This window comes from Marmota monax, unplaced genomic scaffold, assembly GCF_021218885.2.
Source record: "Marmota monax isolate L192 unplaced genomic scaffold, Marmota_monax_Labrador192_F-V1.1 WCK01_AAM20220418_F8-fsc00057, whole genome shotgun sequence".
Taxonomy (NCBI): domain Eukaryota; kingdom Metazoa; phylum Chordata; class Mammalia; order Rodentia; family Sciuridae; genus Marmota; species Marmota monax.
Window position 1 is genome coordinate 4899047 of NW_026693933.1, and position 21178 is coordinate 4920224.

General features: G+C 33.6%; 1 protein-coding gene across 23 annotated transcripts in view; it reads left to right on the plus strand.

Moving 5' to 3' along the window:
• Hdac9 (histone deacetylase 9) overlaps positions 1-21178 on the plus strand; it is an 857477-nt gene that overhangs the window by 441592 nt on the left and 394707 nt on the right. For all 23 annotated transcript variants that reach the window (XM_046463549.2, XM_058585330.1, XM_058585328.1 and 20 more), the window contains one exon: positions 19248-19489. In XM_046463549.2, coding sequence (XP_046319505.1) covers positions 19248-19489 — 242 coding nt within the window. The remainder of the gene's footprint in view (positions 1-19247; positions 19490-21178) is intronic.

Sequence of the window (21178 nt, forward strand, 5' to 3'; positions counted from 1 at the left end):
AGTATCATATTCAACGAAATATTTTAATTTTGATGTAGTCCAGTTTAGCTGTTTTTCTTTCATCAACTGTGCTTTTGGTTTTGTTACTGAAGAAACCTTTGCCTAATCCAGGGTCACAATGTTTCACTCCTGTGTTTTGTTTTTTTTTTCCTATCAGTTTTAACATTTTGGTCTATCGTCCATTTTGAGAGCATATGCTTATCTAGTTGTCCCAGCATCATTTATTATAATGACTATCCTTTCTGCATTAAATTGTTAATACTCTTGTGTTGAGGGCCACAGCTTAAGCTAGCTGCCTGCAGAACTTACCTGGACTGTGAACTTACCTGCACTGTGATATACCTGGACTGTGATTTCTATTGAGAAAACAAATTGTAATGGTGCCAGCGTATCTTTGCTGATGGTATCATCTGTGGTGCAATTTTTCCAAGGGCTTCTTACTTGGAGCCATCAATTGTATCGTGGTGTTTTGTATCCTCCCCCTTCTGCTTGTAGTAGGTTATCCACAAATATGGCTAAATAATGCTGGGCCGGTAGTCAAAGACGGGTAAGATCCAATTACAATGGTACCAACCTAAGACAGGAGGCTGACGATTTGAGGTCAGACCATCCAATGATGGCTAAGGACCATATGTAGTATTGGACAACCTAAAACAGGCACGGTCCCTAAGCCACATACTTGTTGTTTAATTAAACAAAAGGGGGAGATGTTGAGGACCACAGACAAGTCAAGATGGTGCCTGGCACTTTGCCAGAGGGAGTGGTTTATGAATTAACACCAGCGAGCCATTAAGATGATGGAGATTCCTTAATGACTAACTGCTGTGTCTAGGTTATGTCAATTAAGTTAAGCTGTGTATAATTATTAAGATGATGAGGATTCCTTAATGACTGATTGCTGTAACTGGATGATGCTAACTTGAGTCAAGCTGTGTATTCAGTTATGTATAAATACCTCTGCTGTCTTACAATAAAGTGACTCCCGCTGTATCAACCTTCACAAGTTGCTTGTCACCCCCTGGTTACTTTGCCCAGCCAGACTGCGGCACTCTTGTCTAAAATCAATTGACCTTGAATGGAAAGGTTTGTTTCTGGACTCTATTCCATTGACCATCTATTCTTATGCTACTTGTCTTGATTATTATAACTTTGTAGTAGTGTATTTCAAACTCAGGAATTTTAAATCTGCCATATTATTCTTCATTTGGCTATTCTGAATGTTGTTGTAGTTTTTAAGTGCTAGGAATTGAACCCTGGGCTTCCTATACTGGGCAAATGTCTTACCACTAGGCATGAGCTCCACCACTGATCTTCATCCCTTTCCTAATTTCCATATGAATTATAATACTGACTTGTCAATTTCTGTGGAAAAAATGATAGAATTTTCATAGGGATTGCAGTGAATTTGTGGGTCAAGTTGGAGACTGTTGCTATCTTAATATTAAATATCCTATCTATGAACATGGAATGTATTTCCATTTACTTAGATCAATTTTAATTTCTGTTCACAGTATTTTACAATTTAAATGCATAAGTGTTTCATTTCTTTCATTAAATTTTTTCTTAAGAATTTGATGTGGGTCAGGTTTTATTGACCTTTTATTTCATTTTATTGAGTAAACTGATCAAAAGTTTCTGAGAATTTCTAAATATAATGTAATTTTTTTACAGTTAGAAAACTTTGTGATGACTAAAAAAATATTTTGTTGTCACTTCTGTTCCTGCATATTGCTCTCAAATAATTTTGCCTCTTTAAGGAAAAAAAAATATGTTCTTTTGGTTTCTGATTTTAATATAATAAAAGTTCAGTATGCTATGGCAGTGCTACCATAATATAGATATATTAGTGAATTTTAAAAGTTTACCTGCTTTTTTCATCCAGTTGGACTTCAGACTTTGCTAAATATACATTGGAAATGTTTCTCAAATTCATCCTTTTCTTATATTTTGTTTGGTAGGCCTACTTATTCAATGGCTATCTTTTATTGGTGAGGTGTATTTTTTGTTGTTGTTGCTGTTAGCTAATTTTCATTATTTCCCTGTCCTTTAGCCTCTTCTTGGAAGCCTTTCTTTTGACTCATTTTCTTTTAATAGACAATTAATTTTCCCTATTTCTGTGATCTTACAATGTACTTACGATGTCAGAACGATATCTTTCAATGGCCCAGGTCACCATCTCTATGTATCTATTTTTAAAAAATATTTTTTAGTTGTAGATGGACAGAATAACTTTATTTTTATTTGTTTATTTTTATATGGTGCTGAGGATAGAACACAGTGACTCACATGTGCTAGGTGAGTGCTCTATCAATGAGCCACAACTCCAGCCCAATTTGTTTGAATCACTAGTGTATAATTTAGCTTATTCTATGTTTTTTATGTTTTCCCTCCAAGTTTCCACTCCCTGATTAAATTACAAATTTATTGACAGTAATGACTACCTAATTCTTCTTACCTTTGTATTTTCAGCACCTGTATTTTCGAACTAAGAAAACAGAGTAAAGTTGCAATCCTACAATTGAAAAAGAAAGTTCATATTTATAAATTAATGTTCTTCTTTTATGTCTGTCAAATTATGGATATTGCTAATTGCTAACTTGGTGAGACCTTTATTGATAAATAAATGAGCAATTCCAGTTTTTTCAAGGTAGAAGTCCTACTTTTTTTTTTTTTAACTTGATTGTTCCTATTAAGCATCCAAAAAAGATTTTTTAAAAAATCTTTTCTGGCATTATTTTATAATTTGGTTTTATCTGTTCTGTTTGCATACTGAAGGGGAGCTAGTATATAGTAATCTGAGCTAAGTGGAAAATAAGTGCTCAATTCCAATGTGCAAAAGAAGAAGATTACAGTTTTTAAAAACAATTTTTCCATTCTGAAGAATTGTTATAAACACTACAGTATTTATATTCTTTTAAATTATTTAATGTCACATGCTTATGATAGTAATTGGGTCTCTATTCCTAGATTTTTGGTTAAGATACTATGTCTATACTAATAATTTATCAAAATAGTATTCAAAATATACATGATTTTAACTTTATACCTTTTCTTTATTCTAAGTCTTAGCAAGCACCCTTCTTCAAACATTATTTTAAGTTCTTCTTTGGGCTTCCACTTTTATTCTACTTTCCCCTATCATTTTAGACTGTAAATCCATGAATCCATGATTATAAGGACCATGTCTTAGCTTCCTTTGTATCTCAAATGCCTAGGCTAGCATTGAATAAATATATTTTTAAAGGTGTCCCATGGTTTGTTTACCATATAATTTAAAATAGAATAAATATTTCTCAAAGGGAGGAGAATTTCTGAGAGTAATTTTTTTTTTAGCATCTTAATATCCAAACTCTGCTTGCTTACAGTATGACTTAATCAGCACCATATCAGAGACAGCTTGCTGTGTTTACCATTGTTAGTTGGGCCAGCATATGTCCAAAACAGTTGGAACGAGGAAAACAGAATTGACTTGCAGCCAAAGTAGAGGGGGAGGGAGAAAGAGTTCTTTAGCTGTTGAACAGGACTAAATGCTTTGGACAATGTAGGATACTTCTGTAGAAAGGGGGATCATTTAAGTCACAAAAGGAAAAAATAGATGCATTTTGCAAAATCTAAATACACTGAAATAATAAAAGCAAATTGGTGGTATTGTTTTAGCTTTTTTAAAAATATAAGCCTTTGGAAGTACTATAATCTTTTGTTGTTGTTGTTGTTGTTAACCAAACAAGGGAATTCTAAGATATTTATAATGTAGATTTTCTTTTATTCATTTTTAGCCTTGTGACTTAAGTGGGTTTTGTTGTTTATGATTCCTGGAAATTTTCTGTTTATTTATTAAGCAGTGTGGGAGTCCTTGAATATCCATTCCATTTCATAGGATCAGAATATTATTTCTGGTTTTCCCCAAACTGGGAATTATATTGCTGTATAGTAAAACTTTTTAAATGAGAAATATGTCTATTCTAATTTTCTTAAGTAATGAATTACAAAAATAGATATTTTATGCATTATACCCTCTTGAGAATCAACTCTTAGAGAAAAGAAATATTTTTATTGCAACAGAAAAGGAAATGGAATGGAAGGCTTGAAGAGAAGTTTCCAAATACCACAATCAGGAATAAACAGTTTTGACTATAATTCAGCTTTCTTTCTTAAGCAAAGCCTGACCTAGGGTAATTTTTAGTTAGATAAAGTTTTCCAACATTCAGTTCTCTGTCATTTCTTATTTTGTGAGGGTCCATCCCTTTCTCTTTGGTCAGAACTTGTTCTCCTGTTTATTGCTTTACCCACAGAGGTCACTGAAGACCAAGAGTAATTATCTCTCTCATAAGACATACTTTCATATAGAGATTAAAAAATAAAATAATGCAAAAATGTTATGTATAATTTTGGAGTGAGGAGTGAGGAGGGAATAGTCTTGCCACAAGAGAGGGAATAAGCTACATCAGTTTTTTGTTTTGCTGTAAATAGGAGGAACCAAAGACTTATAGAAGTGGAGTGATCAGGATAAGAACTGTGGAGTTCTTTCTGCCATATTCCACTTCTGTCCATTGACAAGATATAGGACATTAGCCAGCAATTGAGAGAAGTTCAACAGATAGGTTGGTTTATTCATTGCTTTATTTTCTATAACTTCTATATCCTGTGCTTGAAAGAATCATATAAGGAAAGACTTGATATTAACAGTGATGTTACTGAACAGTTTGGTGAAAGCATTTAAGCACAGCATATAAGGTGGAAATTAGGCTCATATCCAAAGTCCTGGAGGTGAGCATGCACAGAAGAGAAGGCTGTTGGGTACTAGGCATCAAGCCATCAGATGTTGAGTCTTGGTTATCAGGTCAAGTGTGTCAGGTCTGGCTTTCCCTTTGCTGAAGATGAGTTTTTCTTAGGAAGTGCCTTAGACATTTATGCAAATGGACATCTGCTGTGCCAGCCCCACCTGCTCTCCAGACATGCCCAGAAATTTCTGAACCTTGGCTATGACTGTATAATGCACCATGCCAAATTTACCTTGGTAGGAATAAACCCAACTGGACTGACTCCTAAGTGTAATGGAGACATGCCTAAAGTGTTAGGTTGAATTTCCTTACTGAACTCAGGAACCACATGAAATTCTGTCTTCATGCTTCTCCCTCTACCCTGCAAGGTGAGGAAACCTGAACCACCCCCATAAAAACCAATTTCTCTTAAGATAGAGAAAAATCACATCTACTCTTGTTTTCTCTCTTTTGATTGTGGCAATATTTTTTTTTTATTTTCAAGGATTACAAAATATAAACCACTAATTTAAAGCGTTTTTTTTAAAAACTGAGACTTAAAATTGTGTATAACAAAGGAATTTCAAACTGCTGATTGTTTACTGGTCTCTTCTAAATTATATTATTAATTCTGTGGAAAATAAATAGAAGCTATTGGATTCAGAGTGGCTTTGCTAAGCTCTATGATTAGGAATGTATTTCCTATGAATTTGGAACATTTTTTGGAACTATTTTTTTCCATAAGTTTTTTTTTTTTTTTTAATAGTGCTTAGTTACCAGGACGATTTTGAGGTACCAGATCTTTTTAGTGGTTTGGCTACAACTCTATCAATAGGATATAATTGCCAATCTTGTAGTATTATTATTGCAGCTTTGAGGTACGTAGGGTGGTATTTTAAAACCCCAAGGTTTAAAAGTATTTTGTATAAAGAAAGATCAACGTACACATTATTAACAAAAATTTAAATACCAAATAAACACAATAATTTTTAATTTCCAAACATTCCTTTGCAAAACTCATTCAAATACTGATTTCTAGAAGATACACTGACCTTTCAAAGATAAATTTATAAAAGTATGTAGCAACTGCTACACAGATTAGAGCCGCCTTTCATTTTATTTTATTAAAAGAAATTTTAATTGAACCAGTATTTGTTCTACACTTAAATTTTTGTAAGGAATATTATCTCTGCTTCCTAGAAAAAGAAATCAGGAAGAGGACCCACCTAAGTCTTTTAGTATGGCATTATTATACAGTGTTTTCCATTTATCACTATTCTGAGTATTTATCATGTTTTTAAATAAGCCAAATAGAAAAGTACCACTTAAAAAGCAATGTTGTATGAGTGACATTGGCAAAGTCACTCTAACTTGTCTGTTGCTTATTATCCTCACGTAAAATAGAAATAATAAGGCTGCTGCATTCAATGAGAAAAACCGTACAAAAATCATAGCAAATGCTTAGCATATAATCATTTTAAAATGCCAACATTCTTCTTTAGATTCTTGTTTTCTAGTTAACTGTTTAATATGAAGTGCAAACAGTAAAGTCTAGAATACATTAACCTAATGGAAATTCTTAGAGCTTGTTATACATAGTATTTTCCTTGTCAGCACATTCTATTCCCTAATCATGCCCTATTTTAGATGAAATAAACTGTGATAATTTTTAACCTTCTACATTGGCCAAATGTGAGAGGGGTATCTTGGGTTAAGGTTTACTTCTGTTGTGTGAGAATAAAAATTGACCAAAGATTTTCTACAGCAATGGTCAGTAAGCTTTCTCTGCCAGGGGCTTGTGGGAAATATTTTAGACTCTGTAGACAACTAACTGTGTGGCACTCCATTCTGACTTTGTAGTGTAAAAGCAGCTGTAGATAATGCATGAATGAATAAGAATGGTTATGTTCTCTTTAATGTATAAACACTGAAAATTGAATTTTGTATAATTTTATATTTTTTTCAGAATTTTTTCCAACCATTTAAAAAATGTAAAAATCATTCTTAGAACAGAGGCTATAAAGTAACAGAGAGACTGGCTTCGTCCCATGAGCCATAGCTTGCTGATCCCTGCTCTACAGAGTTCAGTTTAATTTTAATATGATTTAGAATTTCCTATGCTTTTGTTTATAGAGAGGTTTCACTTTAAATTGTACACAGATATCTCAAGACTGACTGAAATATAGAGATGCATTCTGCAATGCTGACAGTTCCACCATTCAGTTTAGTTCTAGGAACAGATACTTATATGAGTTCCATCAAAAATAGAAATTTTAATGACAGTCTAATTAAATAGAAGCCACATGAAAAATTATTACATTTTCTTATGTCAAATTATGGATGTCTTTAATTAATGCAGATATATATTTATGTATTTGAAACTTGGTTTTTCATACAGCTTCAGGACTTTTTTTTTTTTTAAGGTAGACTCTCTGTTTATCTATCAAGTTATCCTTTCATGGCCAGTAATTCTTTCTCAAAATGCAAAGGATTCATGAACCAAAAAAAAACCCTGGAGTAAGAAAGAAACTGTACTACTACAGTCTATCCTGTCAAATCTTTTCTCACACTGTCAAAAAACAGCTGCCTTTTATTTTTTTTTTTGTACTACATTCTTCAATTAAAAAAATAGTCTAAAAATTTATGAACAATACACTGAGACCTCATTAACACTGTTTACAGTTAATTATGATTCAGTATCTCTACTTCTGAAAAAAAAATCCAATGGGATTTAGTTAATCAAGTACCAAAGATGACTTCATTATTAGGCAGTCTTCCTCTGAGTCTGTAGATATACAGATTGGAGAGTAAGGCCATGGTGAATTTAACGGGGGAGAATAAAAGGAAATTGTCTAGACACAACAGAATTTTATGTAACTAAAAGAAAGGGTGAAATCCTAAATTTGGAATTAAATACAGAACTGTTTCTTAAAAAGAGCCTTGAAACACATGTGTTAAGAAAACTGCTTTAGGCTCACCTGAAAATATACAAATGTGTCAAAATATGCAGAAATGTATTCAGTTATACATCTCTCTATGGAATATATTGGCAATTACAAGTTAAGTGCTTTTCTTTACCTCTAAAAATAAAAATATGTAATATTATTTTAACAAAAACATTTTGGTCTCATTTATACCAAGGCATACTCTGAAGTGCATAAATAAAATAGACTGCCTATTTTTTATTACTGAAGAAGAATTAGAATGGAGTGGTTGAGATCTTGGATTCTGGGTCTGGGTAATATGTGTTCTATTTCTGTTGCTCTACCTTGTATCTGTGACCTTGCCAAGGTCCTGTGTGGCTCCTTATCTGTAAATGAGAAGCATACTAGTGTATACTCAACAGGTTACTCAATAGTACCTCCTCAAAATGCTGTAAAAAAGAACAAATGAATTAACACTGTTCTGAACAGTGTTTGATACATTACAAGTATATTAGTGTTGGCTTCATAATTTAAATAATAAAAACAGAACAATCAACATTTTGCTGATAAACTTTGTCCTAACCCATGTTTAGAAGACTCTGGTGGAACCATTATAGGAAAGTCACATTTTATTAGAATGCTTGAGTCCTGAAAACTCACATATTTTAAAATTCACATATTCAAAGTGCTTGCTGACAAACGATAGTAGGTACTTCTATTTACAAGCAAAAGTGGTGCCACCATGTGGCAATAACATAAATATAGCTGCCAGTCCATTTGGTTTGGTGAGTTTTGAAATTATGCAATATTAGAGTTTTTTTTTGTTTTAATCCTCACTTTTTTTTCTAAATTGCATGTACATTTATTATTTTCAATTCAAAATTTTCAGATATCCACAATTCTAGTTCTTCTAAAATAAGAGTACATTGTTCTATGAAAGAGCAGTATGGGATTTTCCCCCTGTAAAATATATATATTTTATTTGTTGACAGATTTATTTAATTTATTTATTATGTGGTGCTGAGGAACAAATCCAGTGCCTCACACATACCAGGCAAGTGCTCTACCACTGAGCCACAACCCCAGCCCGGAATAGTGATTTTCAAACTGAGTTCGGGGAACTTGAATTCCCAGAGGGAAGGCACAGGGAGGGCAGTGAGTGGATGGGACACTGGTTCCTTCTCCTGTTCTCCAAAACGTTTACATTCATGCTTTATATGTTGGTACTACTCACAAGATTTTTTTGAAGAAAGTATCCAGCTATTTAAAGAAATGCTTTTGCTTTTTGAAAGCCAGTGCTATCCTATATTAGAAAGCTTTAGTAGGTCTCAATGACTTTTTAATTTGTTTCTGTAATAAAGATTTCCTAAACATTAGGAAGTCACAGAGTTTGAGAGTAAAAATAGAATTGTTTAATCAAAGTCCTATTCCCATTCGGAAGGATTAAAAGAGTAAAGGGGAGAAAAGGAAAAGACATTCTGGATCAAAGAGGAAATGAAGTGAGTTCTCATGCACAGCATTTCTATCTTTTTCTTCTATTTCTCCTTTACATTTAATGAATATTGGTGCCTTAAATATAGTAAGCATTAAAGCTTTCAAAAATATTAATAATTTTGTACTGGTTCAAGTAATTGTTTATTGCTAACAGCACACAAGAACCAATAAAACTCTTTTTTTTCTCCTTTTGTCAAAATATCACATGGTTACATGCTTCTACAAATATGGGTTTCTGATATAAGAGTACAAATACACTCTGAAAAAACTTTGCTGAATAAGTGCTATTAGAGTATGTGCTGTGATCATTTATTCAACCAATATTTATTAAAATTATATTATATGCCACATAACATACTAGGTTCAGGAGTTACAAGGAAATCCTCTGCTTCTGATATGTTTTCATGGGAGGAAGTTTTGTTAACCATTTGCAAATAGTACTTGTCAACAACCTGTTGGAAAATATATGTTGTAGAAAAAATAGGGAAGAGGATAGTTTGTGTACCTTCTTTGTAGTTCTTTAGAAATGAATTTCCTCTAGATCTTGGATGAAGAATTATACATGAATGAACAAATGAGTCTTATAGATTAATACCAGCATTTTCTGTTTTAAAATGTTAAAATTTCTCATCTATTCAAGGTTTCTTTTTTCAGGTACCTTAATATCAGATTACATTTTTATCTCAAATTACAAAATAATATGGATTAGGTTCTTAGCTCCTGTTACTCTAAAAGTTACATAAATTGGCTTGATTTTGTTGCCATAGTGCAAGGAGCTCAATGAAGCCTTCACCCAGTTCTCAAATAGTAAAGAACTAGCAAACATTGCAATACTTCAGAACTAAGTATGTATTACAAATTAGTTGGCAATTCATGTTTGTGTTATGGTTTGTTATGACTGCTTAATTCAAAAGCATATTTGCAGAGAGGGAGTTTGAATTAAGTAAATCAAAATAATATAGGCTTTGATTAAAAAGTTAGTTTGCTTTAACTTAAGTTGATATTTCAAGGCCTACTGATATTTTAGTCATTTGTGGTTATTTTGTTTCCTGTTCATACTCCTGGGAAATAAGGGAATAGTAAATCAAAGCCCAGATTGCTTTTTGCATTTATTTTCTTTTCATTTATAACATGTATTAGTACACTTTAAGTAACTGAAGACATTTATGATTTGAACAAAATCACTTTGAGGGAGAATTGTCTTTCTGTACTAACCAATTTAAATTCTTATAAAAATTATCCTTTTAATGTTTGATAATTTAGCAATTCTTTCTTTTTTCATGATGATGCTGTCATAAATATTAATAGCAGAAAATCAACTTGGGAATATCTGCATTACTAAAGTGAAATTTGTGCAGCATTATTATCAAACAAGGCTGTATTACTTTTTTCCTATTTCCCATTTTTGTTATATAGATTCAAGTTTATAATTTAATTTTCTAGAAAAATATATGCCTTCCAAGACTACACATTCTAACAAAGAACTTTCAGTAAAAAATTATTTAGCATGTTTCAAAAAATCACTGGTACTTATTTTAGGTAAAATGTCAAAGAATTTTGGTTAAATAAGTTTGAGAGACTTTACCTTTTATATACATTTATTTAATTCACCTTTCAAAGTGGAGATTTGAAAAATAAAATTCTCACTTTACATTTTTGCCAATTTTGGTTTAATATTCTAATAAGATTACATGGGTACACATTCATGACTGAGGCATTATCATTTATATAATTCAGAAGATGGCCTATACCTGGTAACCCTACTGAGGCAATCAGCATGAATGGGTAGGCATTATTTTCCTCTGTATGGAATTGGCATTTAGATCAGAGATGGAATAGTCACCATATAAGAAGAAAATAAAGCCCTGGAGTGAAAGAGATTCCCATAGAGAGGCCTAGAGAGAAAATAAAGAGGGCCCAGAGGGCTTCCAGAGGAGAACACCAGACTGATTGTCCCCACTGCATCAGTTTCTACCTGGCTTATGGGTCGATCTCCTGCATCAGAGTGTGAGTTTCTTGAAGGCAGAGGTGATGTTTCCTTGTCTTGACTAAAAAAAAAAAAAAAAAAAAAAAAAAAAAAAACTGTTTTGGCATGTCATGGGGCTTTACAAATGTTTGCTGGATCAGGGACTGAATGTCGACCTCATGATGCAATAAAAACAATGACTTCAGTGTTATTTTAGATACAGCCCTAACAGTCTCCTGTATTTTCTTTACATAGCGTAATATGAAGAACTGATGCTGCAGTGGAGCTATTAAGGCAAAGAATCATACAAACAAAATGCAAAAGGGCATCCATAAGCTCTGTCCTCAGTCAGCTTATGCTATGATAAAACCAACAGAATTTAAAGGATAAAAATATAAATAAGATTGCAGAATTGCATTTGTTTAAACCAAGTCAGTGTTAGAAGGCAAGGGGTAGGTTGTGGTAGCAGACAAGGGAAATATCAAGGTGTGGTTTAAAGCAATTTTCAAGGACTCAAGAAAAGACATAGGCTATTCAACTTAGCAAAGCCTATGAATTCTGCCTGAAAACCTCTCTCCTATTTATCTCCCTTACTGTTTCCCTACCTCCACTGTTTTAATTCATTAATCTGGCAGAGAAAGGAGAAAGGGTGAGAAGAGACTCTTTTCCTCTAGCCTCTCTCATTCCATGTGTTCCACTCCCACTGCATAAGCCATTTTTTCACACTTGCTTCTTTTTAAAAACAGCTTATGTCAATTAGTGCTGACAAAATTACTCAAAACTAGGTAGGTCAGATTGTGGAAGGGAATAAACTCAGAGGCCACTGCAGGTTGAACACCTTGTCTTTACAGTGATGCTGATGCTGGTGGCTCTGGCATTGGCTATACTGCCTGCTTTGTGAAATAACTGTCTCCTGCCTCTTTCTGACCTTTTAAATCACCTGTGCTTAATGGGGTCCATTCACCAAGCCATGTGCAGTTGCCCATTTCTTTTTCTTTGTGCATACTGCTGTGTGCCCTGAGTTCCCTTCTTCTCTTTTGAATGGTGTAGGAGGGTCAGGCAAGCATAATTTTCCTGTGAAGTTTTTTCTCACACCACCGGAATAAGCAGTGACTTTTCTTTAAAAAAAAAGGCCTGTAATGAACAAGATAGTATATTATTTGTGCCTCTGATTATAGTGTGCCTCTCATGACTTTCTTCTACCCACAGAACTGAATCAGCCTATCCCATTCTGCCCATTACAATATTTATGTACTTTATTGTGACCTTTGACAAGAAGGGACTACCTCAAACTCTTCATTTTTATTTCCATTATATTTAAGAGAGTAATAGCATACAGTAAAAAAAAGTGTTAAATTAATAAGGGAGGACATTTGGGCACAGAACAGTGCTACAGGGCCTGAAGGAATACTATGTGTTAGAGACTGTGGTTTAGCTTCTGAAAGGGGTAAACTAGAGAGGTGGGGCAAAATCTGATGATGACGAATTTTGTTGATCAAGCAGTGTTTTAGGAAACCCAAACTAAAACACATAGCACAGATTAGGAGAAAGAAATTGAAAAACAGACTTGTTTATAAATAAAAGCTTTGCAAGCACAAGCCATTCCACTCTGCTTGCAGACATTAGGTAACTAGAGTCCCTAAGGTTCCTTTGCCAGAGCTCTCTGCACAGGGGAGGAGTAGCTTCTGGGGAAGGGGATTTTGTGGTGCTAACCTGGAAGAGGAAGATGGTGACATCCAGTGTGAGTGAAGTGACAGGGTTTTTCTGGGTGGTAGCCCACAGGCCCCCTTTCAGGTCAGTGTCATTGAATGAGTATCTTAGCTTGAAATTGACTATGACCTTTTCACAACTGGCAGCCTGCTAGAAAGAAGCAGTATTGAGTACCAGTGATGGGCTTCCTTTGGTGGATTCTGAGCCCTGTGTCATCAAGAAAGAGCCTGTTTTTCATTTTCTTTTGCTCTGGAGAAAAGTTCATAGGTCCCGAACTTGCTCTCGGAGGTGGCCCAGTCTCTTTATCATATCTCAGGATGGCCAAATTAATGATGTGAAGGAAATATAAACTAGTGTGAATCCTTCAGGGACATTTATCAGGTGGTTAACATAAGCAATGGTTAGAATGCTAGAATCCTAGTTTCTCAGGAACATAGAAACTACACCACACAGCACTATTGAAGCTTCTTCCAGGTGGAGTTGACATTTCACACATGAAGTGGTATGGTTAGGAAATAGAAATAAAATGTGCTACTGATGGGTCTTCTTCCACCCAGGCCTTAAGGACTTTAATATCTGTTCAAGAAGGCTCATACTGAAAACTGTACTTAAGTTAGTTGACGAATGACCAATACAATTGCACATGTGCTTACAAAGAGCTCGATTTAGTGACTTTAAGCCAAAAAACCTCCTAATTGGTATTGGGTGTCTCTATAATAAGTTAGTCCTTACTAATTTGGGATTGGCCAAAAAGTACAGAAGCACACCACAGAGAGAAGATCATCTCTGATACAAACTAGTATCATTACACATCTCGTTATCTTAGATCCGAGTTTCTAAGATTACACAGTATCACAGGATTCATGTTGATGTGTTAGAATAGAACTAGCCCACTGTGGCCAAGTTTAAAATCATCAACAAAATAGAAATAGGAAAAAGTTAATGATAGAATTTAGCTATTCCTACTGAGGTTTTAGGTAAGGAATTTCCTATAGAATTTGGCATGTACATCACCATACTGAGAGGAAGCCCTGACTGCATTTATTCTGAGGCAGCTATTCTGCAATCTTTTCCAGACCCCAAACTAGTGATATTAACTCTATTTGGACAACGTTAAAGCAGAACACAGGACAACAGGTTGCCTCTCCCAGTGAACAAAGCCATCGGGCCCAAATTCTCCCAGCTTTCTATGCATGAAAGGAAGAAGAGAGAAAACAGAATACATGATCAGAGCAGCCTCTCTTTCTCCCCAGATCTAGAAGTTTTAGTGCCTTTGTCCATTTGTCAGTGGTTTGGACAACCATTCTTTGGTGTAAAGAACATAAGTGTGAATTAGCTCAGCAGGGATACTGTATCCTGAGTTGCTGCCTCTGCAATTATGAATATTAACTGAGATGGTTTCTCAATTCCAGGGCTGTTAAAAAGTTAATTCAGAGTTCTAAGGGTAATCAAGTAGCCATGAGATTGTTAAACATGGTTCCAATTTTTGTGGCAGTTCTGAGTGGAAAAATTAACTAATTGATGCACAAATTGGTGGTATGACTGAGCCAATTTTTTTGTGTGAAAACCTGTATTTTGAACACCGTTGCTTTGAGAGCACCACAATCTGTCTTCAGCCTTAATGTGGTTGTACATGGACAAAAGAGTGTATTCTTAAAATGGTCCCATCCCTGGGGCTTACCTAGTGTTCCCTAAAACATTCTCAAAATGGGGGCTCCTTGTTTGCAAACCAGCTGATGAAGTAGCAACCCAAGTCTTGTTTTTGAACATGTGAAAATTCTCCCTGCTTACCTTTGCTAAGAATAAGGGCATCTAAAGTGAAGCCTACTGTATTATTCTTAGCACTCCGAATTAACTTTATAACAGCTCTGGAATTGAAAAAATAACTCATATTTCTCACAGTAATTTAAACAATATATATGTATATTGCTTAAATAAACATAATTATTCTAAACATCTGTATGATCTCGGATTTTCTTTTGTTTTTCAAGTGGGAACTTTTTCATTTATAGATTCATGAAAAACTGTTTCTAGATAATTACATCAGTAGGTAAATATTCCACAGATAAAGGAGTCATAGTCAAAGAAGTAAGCTGTGAAGAAAGAATGAACAGGATTTTATAAAATGGTAATTCAGACTAGAGAATATACATGTAGAAATGTTCTGACTGGGCATTTGGTATATAAGAAGTAGAATAATATAAAATCACATATATTTGCATATATTTGTAATCTCAAACAGGGGGAGTCCATGTAAAGCTCCGTCATGGTTCTTGCTCAAATGTGTCCATGAGGTACTGAGATCTGTTTAAAAGAATCTGAGTCATTTATAGCTAATATTAGTATTACTATTTTTTCCCTATCACCTTCCTTCTAAAGTATGTATCCTTGACCACCTGTTCTGAGTAATTTCCGAGGAATGTTAATATTTCCAAACAAGGTACATTGTGAACAGAGAGAATTCCATTTACTCACTGTTAAAACTGGTGGTTAATTTTTCCTTGTAATTGATTATTCCTATTTATGATAACAGAGCAGTTCTAGATAATGCCCACTCTTTCACATTCTCTGATAAGAAATGGACTACAACTTGTTGAAATTCAGCTTTAGCATTGTTACTATTATTGCTCCTGGGGAGGCTCACTAGCCTGTCACAAAAGATGTAAGAAAAATATAACATTCCTTTTGGAATCTGATGAGCCTTTGTCACCCACAATGCAATTAATGCTAAAAATAGAAAGAATGACTATGATATGATTATGATTAGGCAGAGATGAGCTATTGTCCAAGTAACAGGAACTAATCCAGCAGGCCAAAGATGACCTACCCAGAACCATCAGTTTGCTGATTGCCATTTCTCTCTGGGTTTGATGAAATATTCATGCCTTTGCTCTCCTCTCTGCAGGCACTATTGATTTCTTGTATAAACGTTGCTATATTTAGTCTAGACAAATGGAATGTGGATTGCTGCTGAATAAATTGGATGAAAGACTGGGATCTTGCCTGCCGCTTTCTCTCAGTCTTGGGCAATTATTTATAATCAAGAGCAGTTTTTGTAAGTTGAGGGTGATTTTTCACAATTTAGTGATTAGTCTCTGAACAAAGGCAAGCAGTTACACACAATCATTTGTGTTGGGATAGCAGGTTAAGAAGTCAAATTACCCTTTGAGGTTTACAATAACTGTTTCAGAGAGTTGTGGGATTTTTTTTCTTATCTTTTTTTTTTTTTTGCCGAAAAATAAATTTAAGGGTTTGATCTTTATACTTTATGGATAATAGGAATGCCAGTAAGGAGAGACTGCAGGGTCTTTTGGATTTTTACATTTTGTCTTTATTGAGTTAAAATCTGACCTTTGTTTACTGGGATTTTCATGTAAAAACTGAAGGCCATAGTTTGGCTTTTTTAATGTAAAATGAAATATATAATTAACAGTCATTGCTTTGGGTTGAAATTATGCCAGCTTTTTAAGTTAATGCTCAAAATCTCATGTTACCTTAGAACTGACTGAAAGTTCTACACTGGGCATTACAACTAAGAGATCTCATAGGCCATCATCCTCATTTGCTTTCAGACTTGTCACAATTAATTTCTTTCCTTTCATAAATATCATGTTTTAGAAGACATTGTCTATTAAACTAGAGTTTATTAATGAATCATTTTCTCATTTTTATTAGAGTGTCACAAAAAGTGCCATCAGTGAAAACCTCTGATCAGTACATGCAATTCTGAAAAATAGCCAATATTAACACCCAAGATTGGTACTCATCTACATGCACATGCACATACAATTCAAACGACACGCAAGGACATTTACAGCTTTAGTATTTGAAACCGTAACATCTACAGACAGGATTTCTGTTAGGCTTTCTTAACTCATTGAAAATAGCTCTTAAATCCATATGGAATATTAACTTTGCAGTTCCCAGTACGGAATCTGAAAATCAAAGTTAGATACTTATAAGAATAGTCAGAATATTAGTTGCAATTTTGAAAAATAGAGAAAAGAAGAAAAAGGAGAAGAATCACTCATATTTCCATTCAAATTACAACCATGCCCTATTCCCTGTATCACCAGTCTTTGCTATTAGAATTCACAGACCTATATGATTAAGAATCTAAATAAAATATATAATTAGCGAGGGCTGGAATTTCTGTCTTTTAAAAACTACTGAACCCATCATATAGAAAAAAAAAAAAAAAACAGGGACTTTAAGGGGATAAGTAATACATATTTAGTATATTGGCTAAATTAATTTTATTTACTTGTAGTATAAATGTATCTTTATTATTGTTTGTTCACTTCATGATATAACAGCATTTTTAATGTTCTCATAAACATTATATTTTTAGTGATTGTGTGTGTGTGTGTGTGTGTATATATATATATATATTTTTTTTTTTTTAACCAAATGGATGTAACATATTTTACTTTGGCATTTTCTTGTAGTTGGGGATTTCAATTTTTGGTAAAAATAATACTGCAGTAAACAATAGGTCATTGAACTTGTCTTTTTTTCTCCATTAGTATTATTTCTGTAAGATATATTTCAAGAGGTGGGAAACCTGAATCAAATGGCAGAAATATTTGATAACTCTTGACACATATCATCAAATTGATTTTGCAGAACTTTTATATCAATTGGCAGCACCATTTTCAATAAATGATTTGGTCACAGGCTTGCACTGTACAATGGTGTGTTATATGCACACAGATGTATACATATACATGAATCATATGATAATTGAATATTTATGCTATATTTTTATTTATAATTCTAATTTCTTTACTAGTGAAGGTAATTTTTCACTTGCTACACTGTGTGGTTTTCTTTTTCTAGAAGTGTTAGTGTATTTATTATCTAATATTTAATAGAAATAATACCATTTTATTTTCCTATTTTTTCTTATATTGATTTATTATAATATGTAAGATATTGCCATTTTAATATAATTTAAAAAAGCAAAACCAAAAATTTTGTTGAGAAATGTCCTATAAGCTATAAGTTTTATGAATGATCTAACTTGAGCCTTTTAACAACCTGATTGTTACTATTATTGTAGATATCTCATTTTAAGGTACTGATACCTAGAGAAGTCAATAACATCCTCAGGGTTGCACAGCTGGAAAAATGGGAATAGATATTCAGAGTTTAGAGCAGAAGTTGAAAACTAGCAGCCTTCATATTAGAGTTGGATTATAGAAGCATTTTGTTAAGCTCCCAGAATGCTTACTTTTTTGAAAAAATTTTCAATTAAAAATTTGGTTATCTTAATGTGTATATTGGGTTTGAGTATTTTCCCTGTGAATAATTGGTTGGATCTGAATAGTAGTTCACTTCTTTCAAAAGAGACATAACATCCAGTTTCCATTCCAAAATCCCTACTGTCTTTAATTTGTCTCATTTAATTATAAATCTCTCCTGATTCCTGTGGGATAGAGTCATACTCAAAATATTTCATGACCAGTTTGGCATGGACACGGACCAATCAGAATGGACACTAGGCATAAAGAGCCAGTGCATCTGGACATGACCCAGTGAGTGAGCGTTCTTGCTTTACTGTTAGGAAGCAACATTCTTATCTATTAGAAGTTGTACTGAGCACTTTACATGCATTATCTCATTTGATTTTCATCAATTTAAATATTATATTTTATAGTTATCCTTAGATCAGCAGATCTTACTTCCTTTGGTGGTTTAATTAATTATAACTTTCAGTTTCCTTAACTTCTGCTTTGTTTATTTCAGAAATTAGGTTATGGAGATACAGATGATTACTGCTTAAAGAGTGGCACTTAGAAACTTGACTACTTTGGTGTTTGGCTTTGGCCACCCATTTGCATCATTTTTATGGTTAATTGACATTTCCCACATTTGTCTTATAGATCTGTATTCTTTTTTTGCTAGGCCCAATATCCCTGTAAATATATTACAAGTTTTACTTTTTTATGGTCAAATGTCTTTCTGACTCTAATTTTAGAAAAGTTCATAAATGCACAAATTGAGTTGTTGCAGATTTTCTTTCTTGATATATGACATCTTTCTCTTAATGTTGTCTTATTTCTTGGTCCCAAGTTGACTTAATATTTTTAAGTGGTCTAGTTGAGAAATTTTATGAATGACTTTGATACCAGTGAACTCATCTTGTTGAACAACAAGAGAAGAGCAGAAGATTCAGGGCAGAGTACAAAATACTGAATGAAAGTTAGCACATGTTCCATTTATCAAAACTGACATACAAAAGCCTTTCTATTGTGATTATAAAGAAATGACTAGAATCATTGACCTACGACTTGTTATACGGGATATAGTATAGTATCTTATTTTTTGCTTGTTTCCAAATTATTGTATTAATTCCCCCCCCCTTCCTTTTTTTTTTTCCTCGTTCTCTAGTGGATGTGAAGTCAGAGGTTCCAGTGGGTCTGGAGCCCATTTCGCCTTTAGACTTAAGGACAGACCTCAGGATGATGATGCCTGTGGTGGACCCTGTTGTCCGTGAAAAGCAACTGCAGCAGGAGTTACTTCTTATCCAGCAGCAGCAACAAATCCAGAAGCAACTCCTGATAGCAGAGTTTCAGAAACAACATGAGAACTTGACCCGGCAACACCAGGCTCAGCTTCAGGAACACATCAAGGTAGCAAATGTTTCTTTTGTCTCTGATCTTAGTTGGGGCATCTGCACCATGACATACATGGGCATGAGAAGTACCCATGGGAGAACAGAGGGGGAAGTTTCACTGTGATTAAGACGTGGATATATGGCTTGAAGGTAATTTGTGTTGTATTAGTAAAAACCTTGGGTAAGAACCTGCTAAAAACCTGCTTTGCTTAATAGAGAAATCTCTACCACTCTTATCCTTAGGCTTAACAGAATCACTCCTAAGGAATAGTAACTTCCCAGCTTCCCCCTCTCATTTAGATTCTCTCCAATATGTTCATTTGCCCCATCTTCTTACCATCAAGAACCATGAACCTGGAAAGACCCATTTTATATTTATATAGAATCTGCATAAACAGTTTACCAGAAAGGATAAATTAGTCACTTTATATGAACCGAGAGAACTTTTTTTTCAGTACTGGGGCTTGAAATGAGAGCTTTGCATATGACATGCTAGGCAATCTCTCTGCCACCATGCCATTATACCCAAGCCCCTCAAGGGTGTTTTATATGGACAAACTGATGAAAATATTTTAATGTTTATATAGGACTGTAGATAAAAACTTATTGAATTTTGAGGAGAGTTGACATTTTATGATTTGGGTTGTTTAGATTATCCCGAAAGAAATATATCCATATCCTATCCCAGAATTATTTTCACAATGGTCTATTATCAGATTATTATAGATGCAACCATGTATTCATTTTTTTGTATCTTCAGATAGAAATACTTTATTCATATTTTTCAACAATTTGACAAAGACTTTTAAAAGCAAGGATCTTTAAATTTGATGAAGTAAATATTTGATTTGAACTTATTATGACAATAATATAAAATAGCATATATTTATGATAAAATTTTATTTTTATATCTAAGTCCTTCAAAGATGACTTCAACATATGTTAATTTATTAATATAATGAACTCTGTTATATTTTGTCAGTCTGTATTCTAGGAACTTAATCTTTTGCTTGCATATCAGGTACAACCACTAATGTGAGGTTGGTATAGGTAACTAATCTTTGCAAATATAGTATAATTTTACCATGTTAATATTCCAGTGGCTGGGAAGATCGAATACTATCTCCTTCCATACGTTTCCTTAAGATATTTCCTTAGCCTGGAGGTCTATATTATCTATCTTCATTTTAAGAAAGACTCAAATATCTGATACAAAATATAACTTTTCCTTTTCTAATGAACATTACCAAAAGAACTCTTTCATATTATTGATATAGAAGATATCTTAAAAGTAAGAGTAAGAATTTACTTTTGGGTCCCTTATGGAATCTGTAGCTCAGGGCTGTATTTTAAAATATGAGTAAACTTTATTCAGTTTATGAACTTATTTTTGAGTGAATGCAAAAGTATTGTTTTGATTTGATTTTGAAATAATAATGGGAACATTGACACCTTGATCTCTGTCCTTAGTCCTCCCAGATATGTTTGGTTGGAAGTGATGCATGAGGAAGATTTGTACTCTCCACCTAGTTGGTGAAGGAACTGTGTAGTTCATTTTACTTCTCTATGAGTCATGTTTCCCTGAATACAGGGTAATGCCAATAAGTCATTAGCATATTAGTTGCTTGTCTTTAAGTTTCTACTTTTCATTTTTATTTGGTGCCTTTTGTAGTCAGAAGATTAGTATAATTTTTGGAAAATAGCT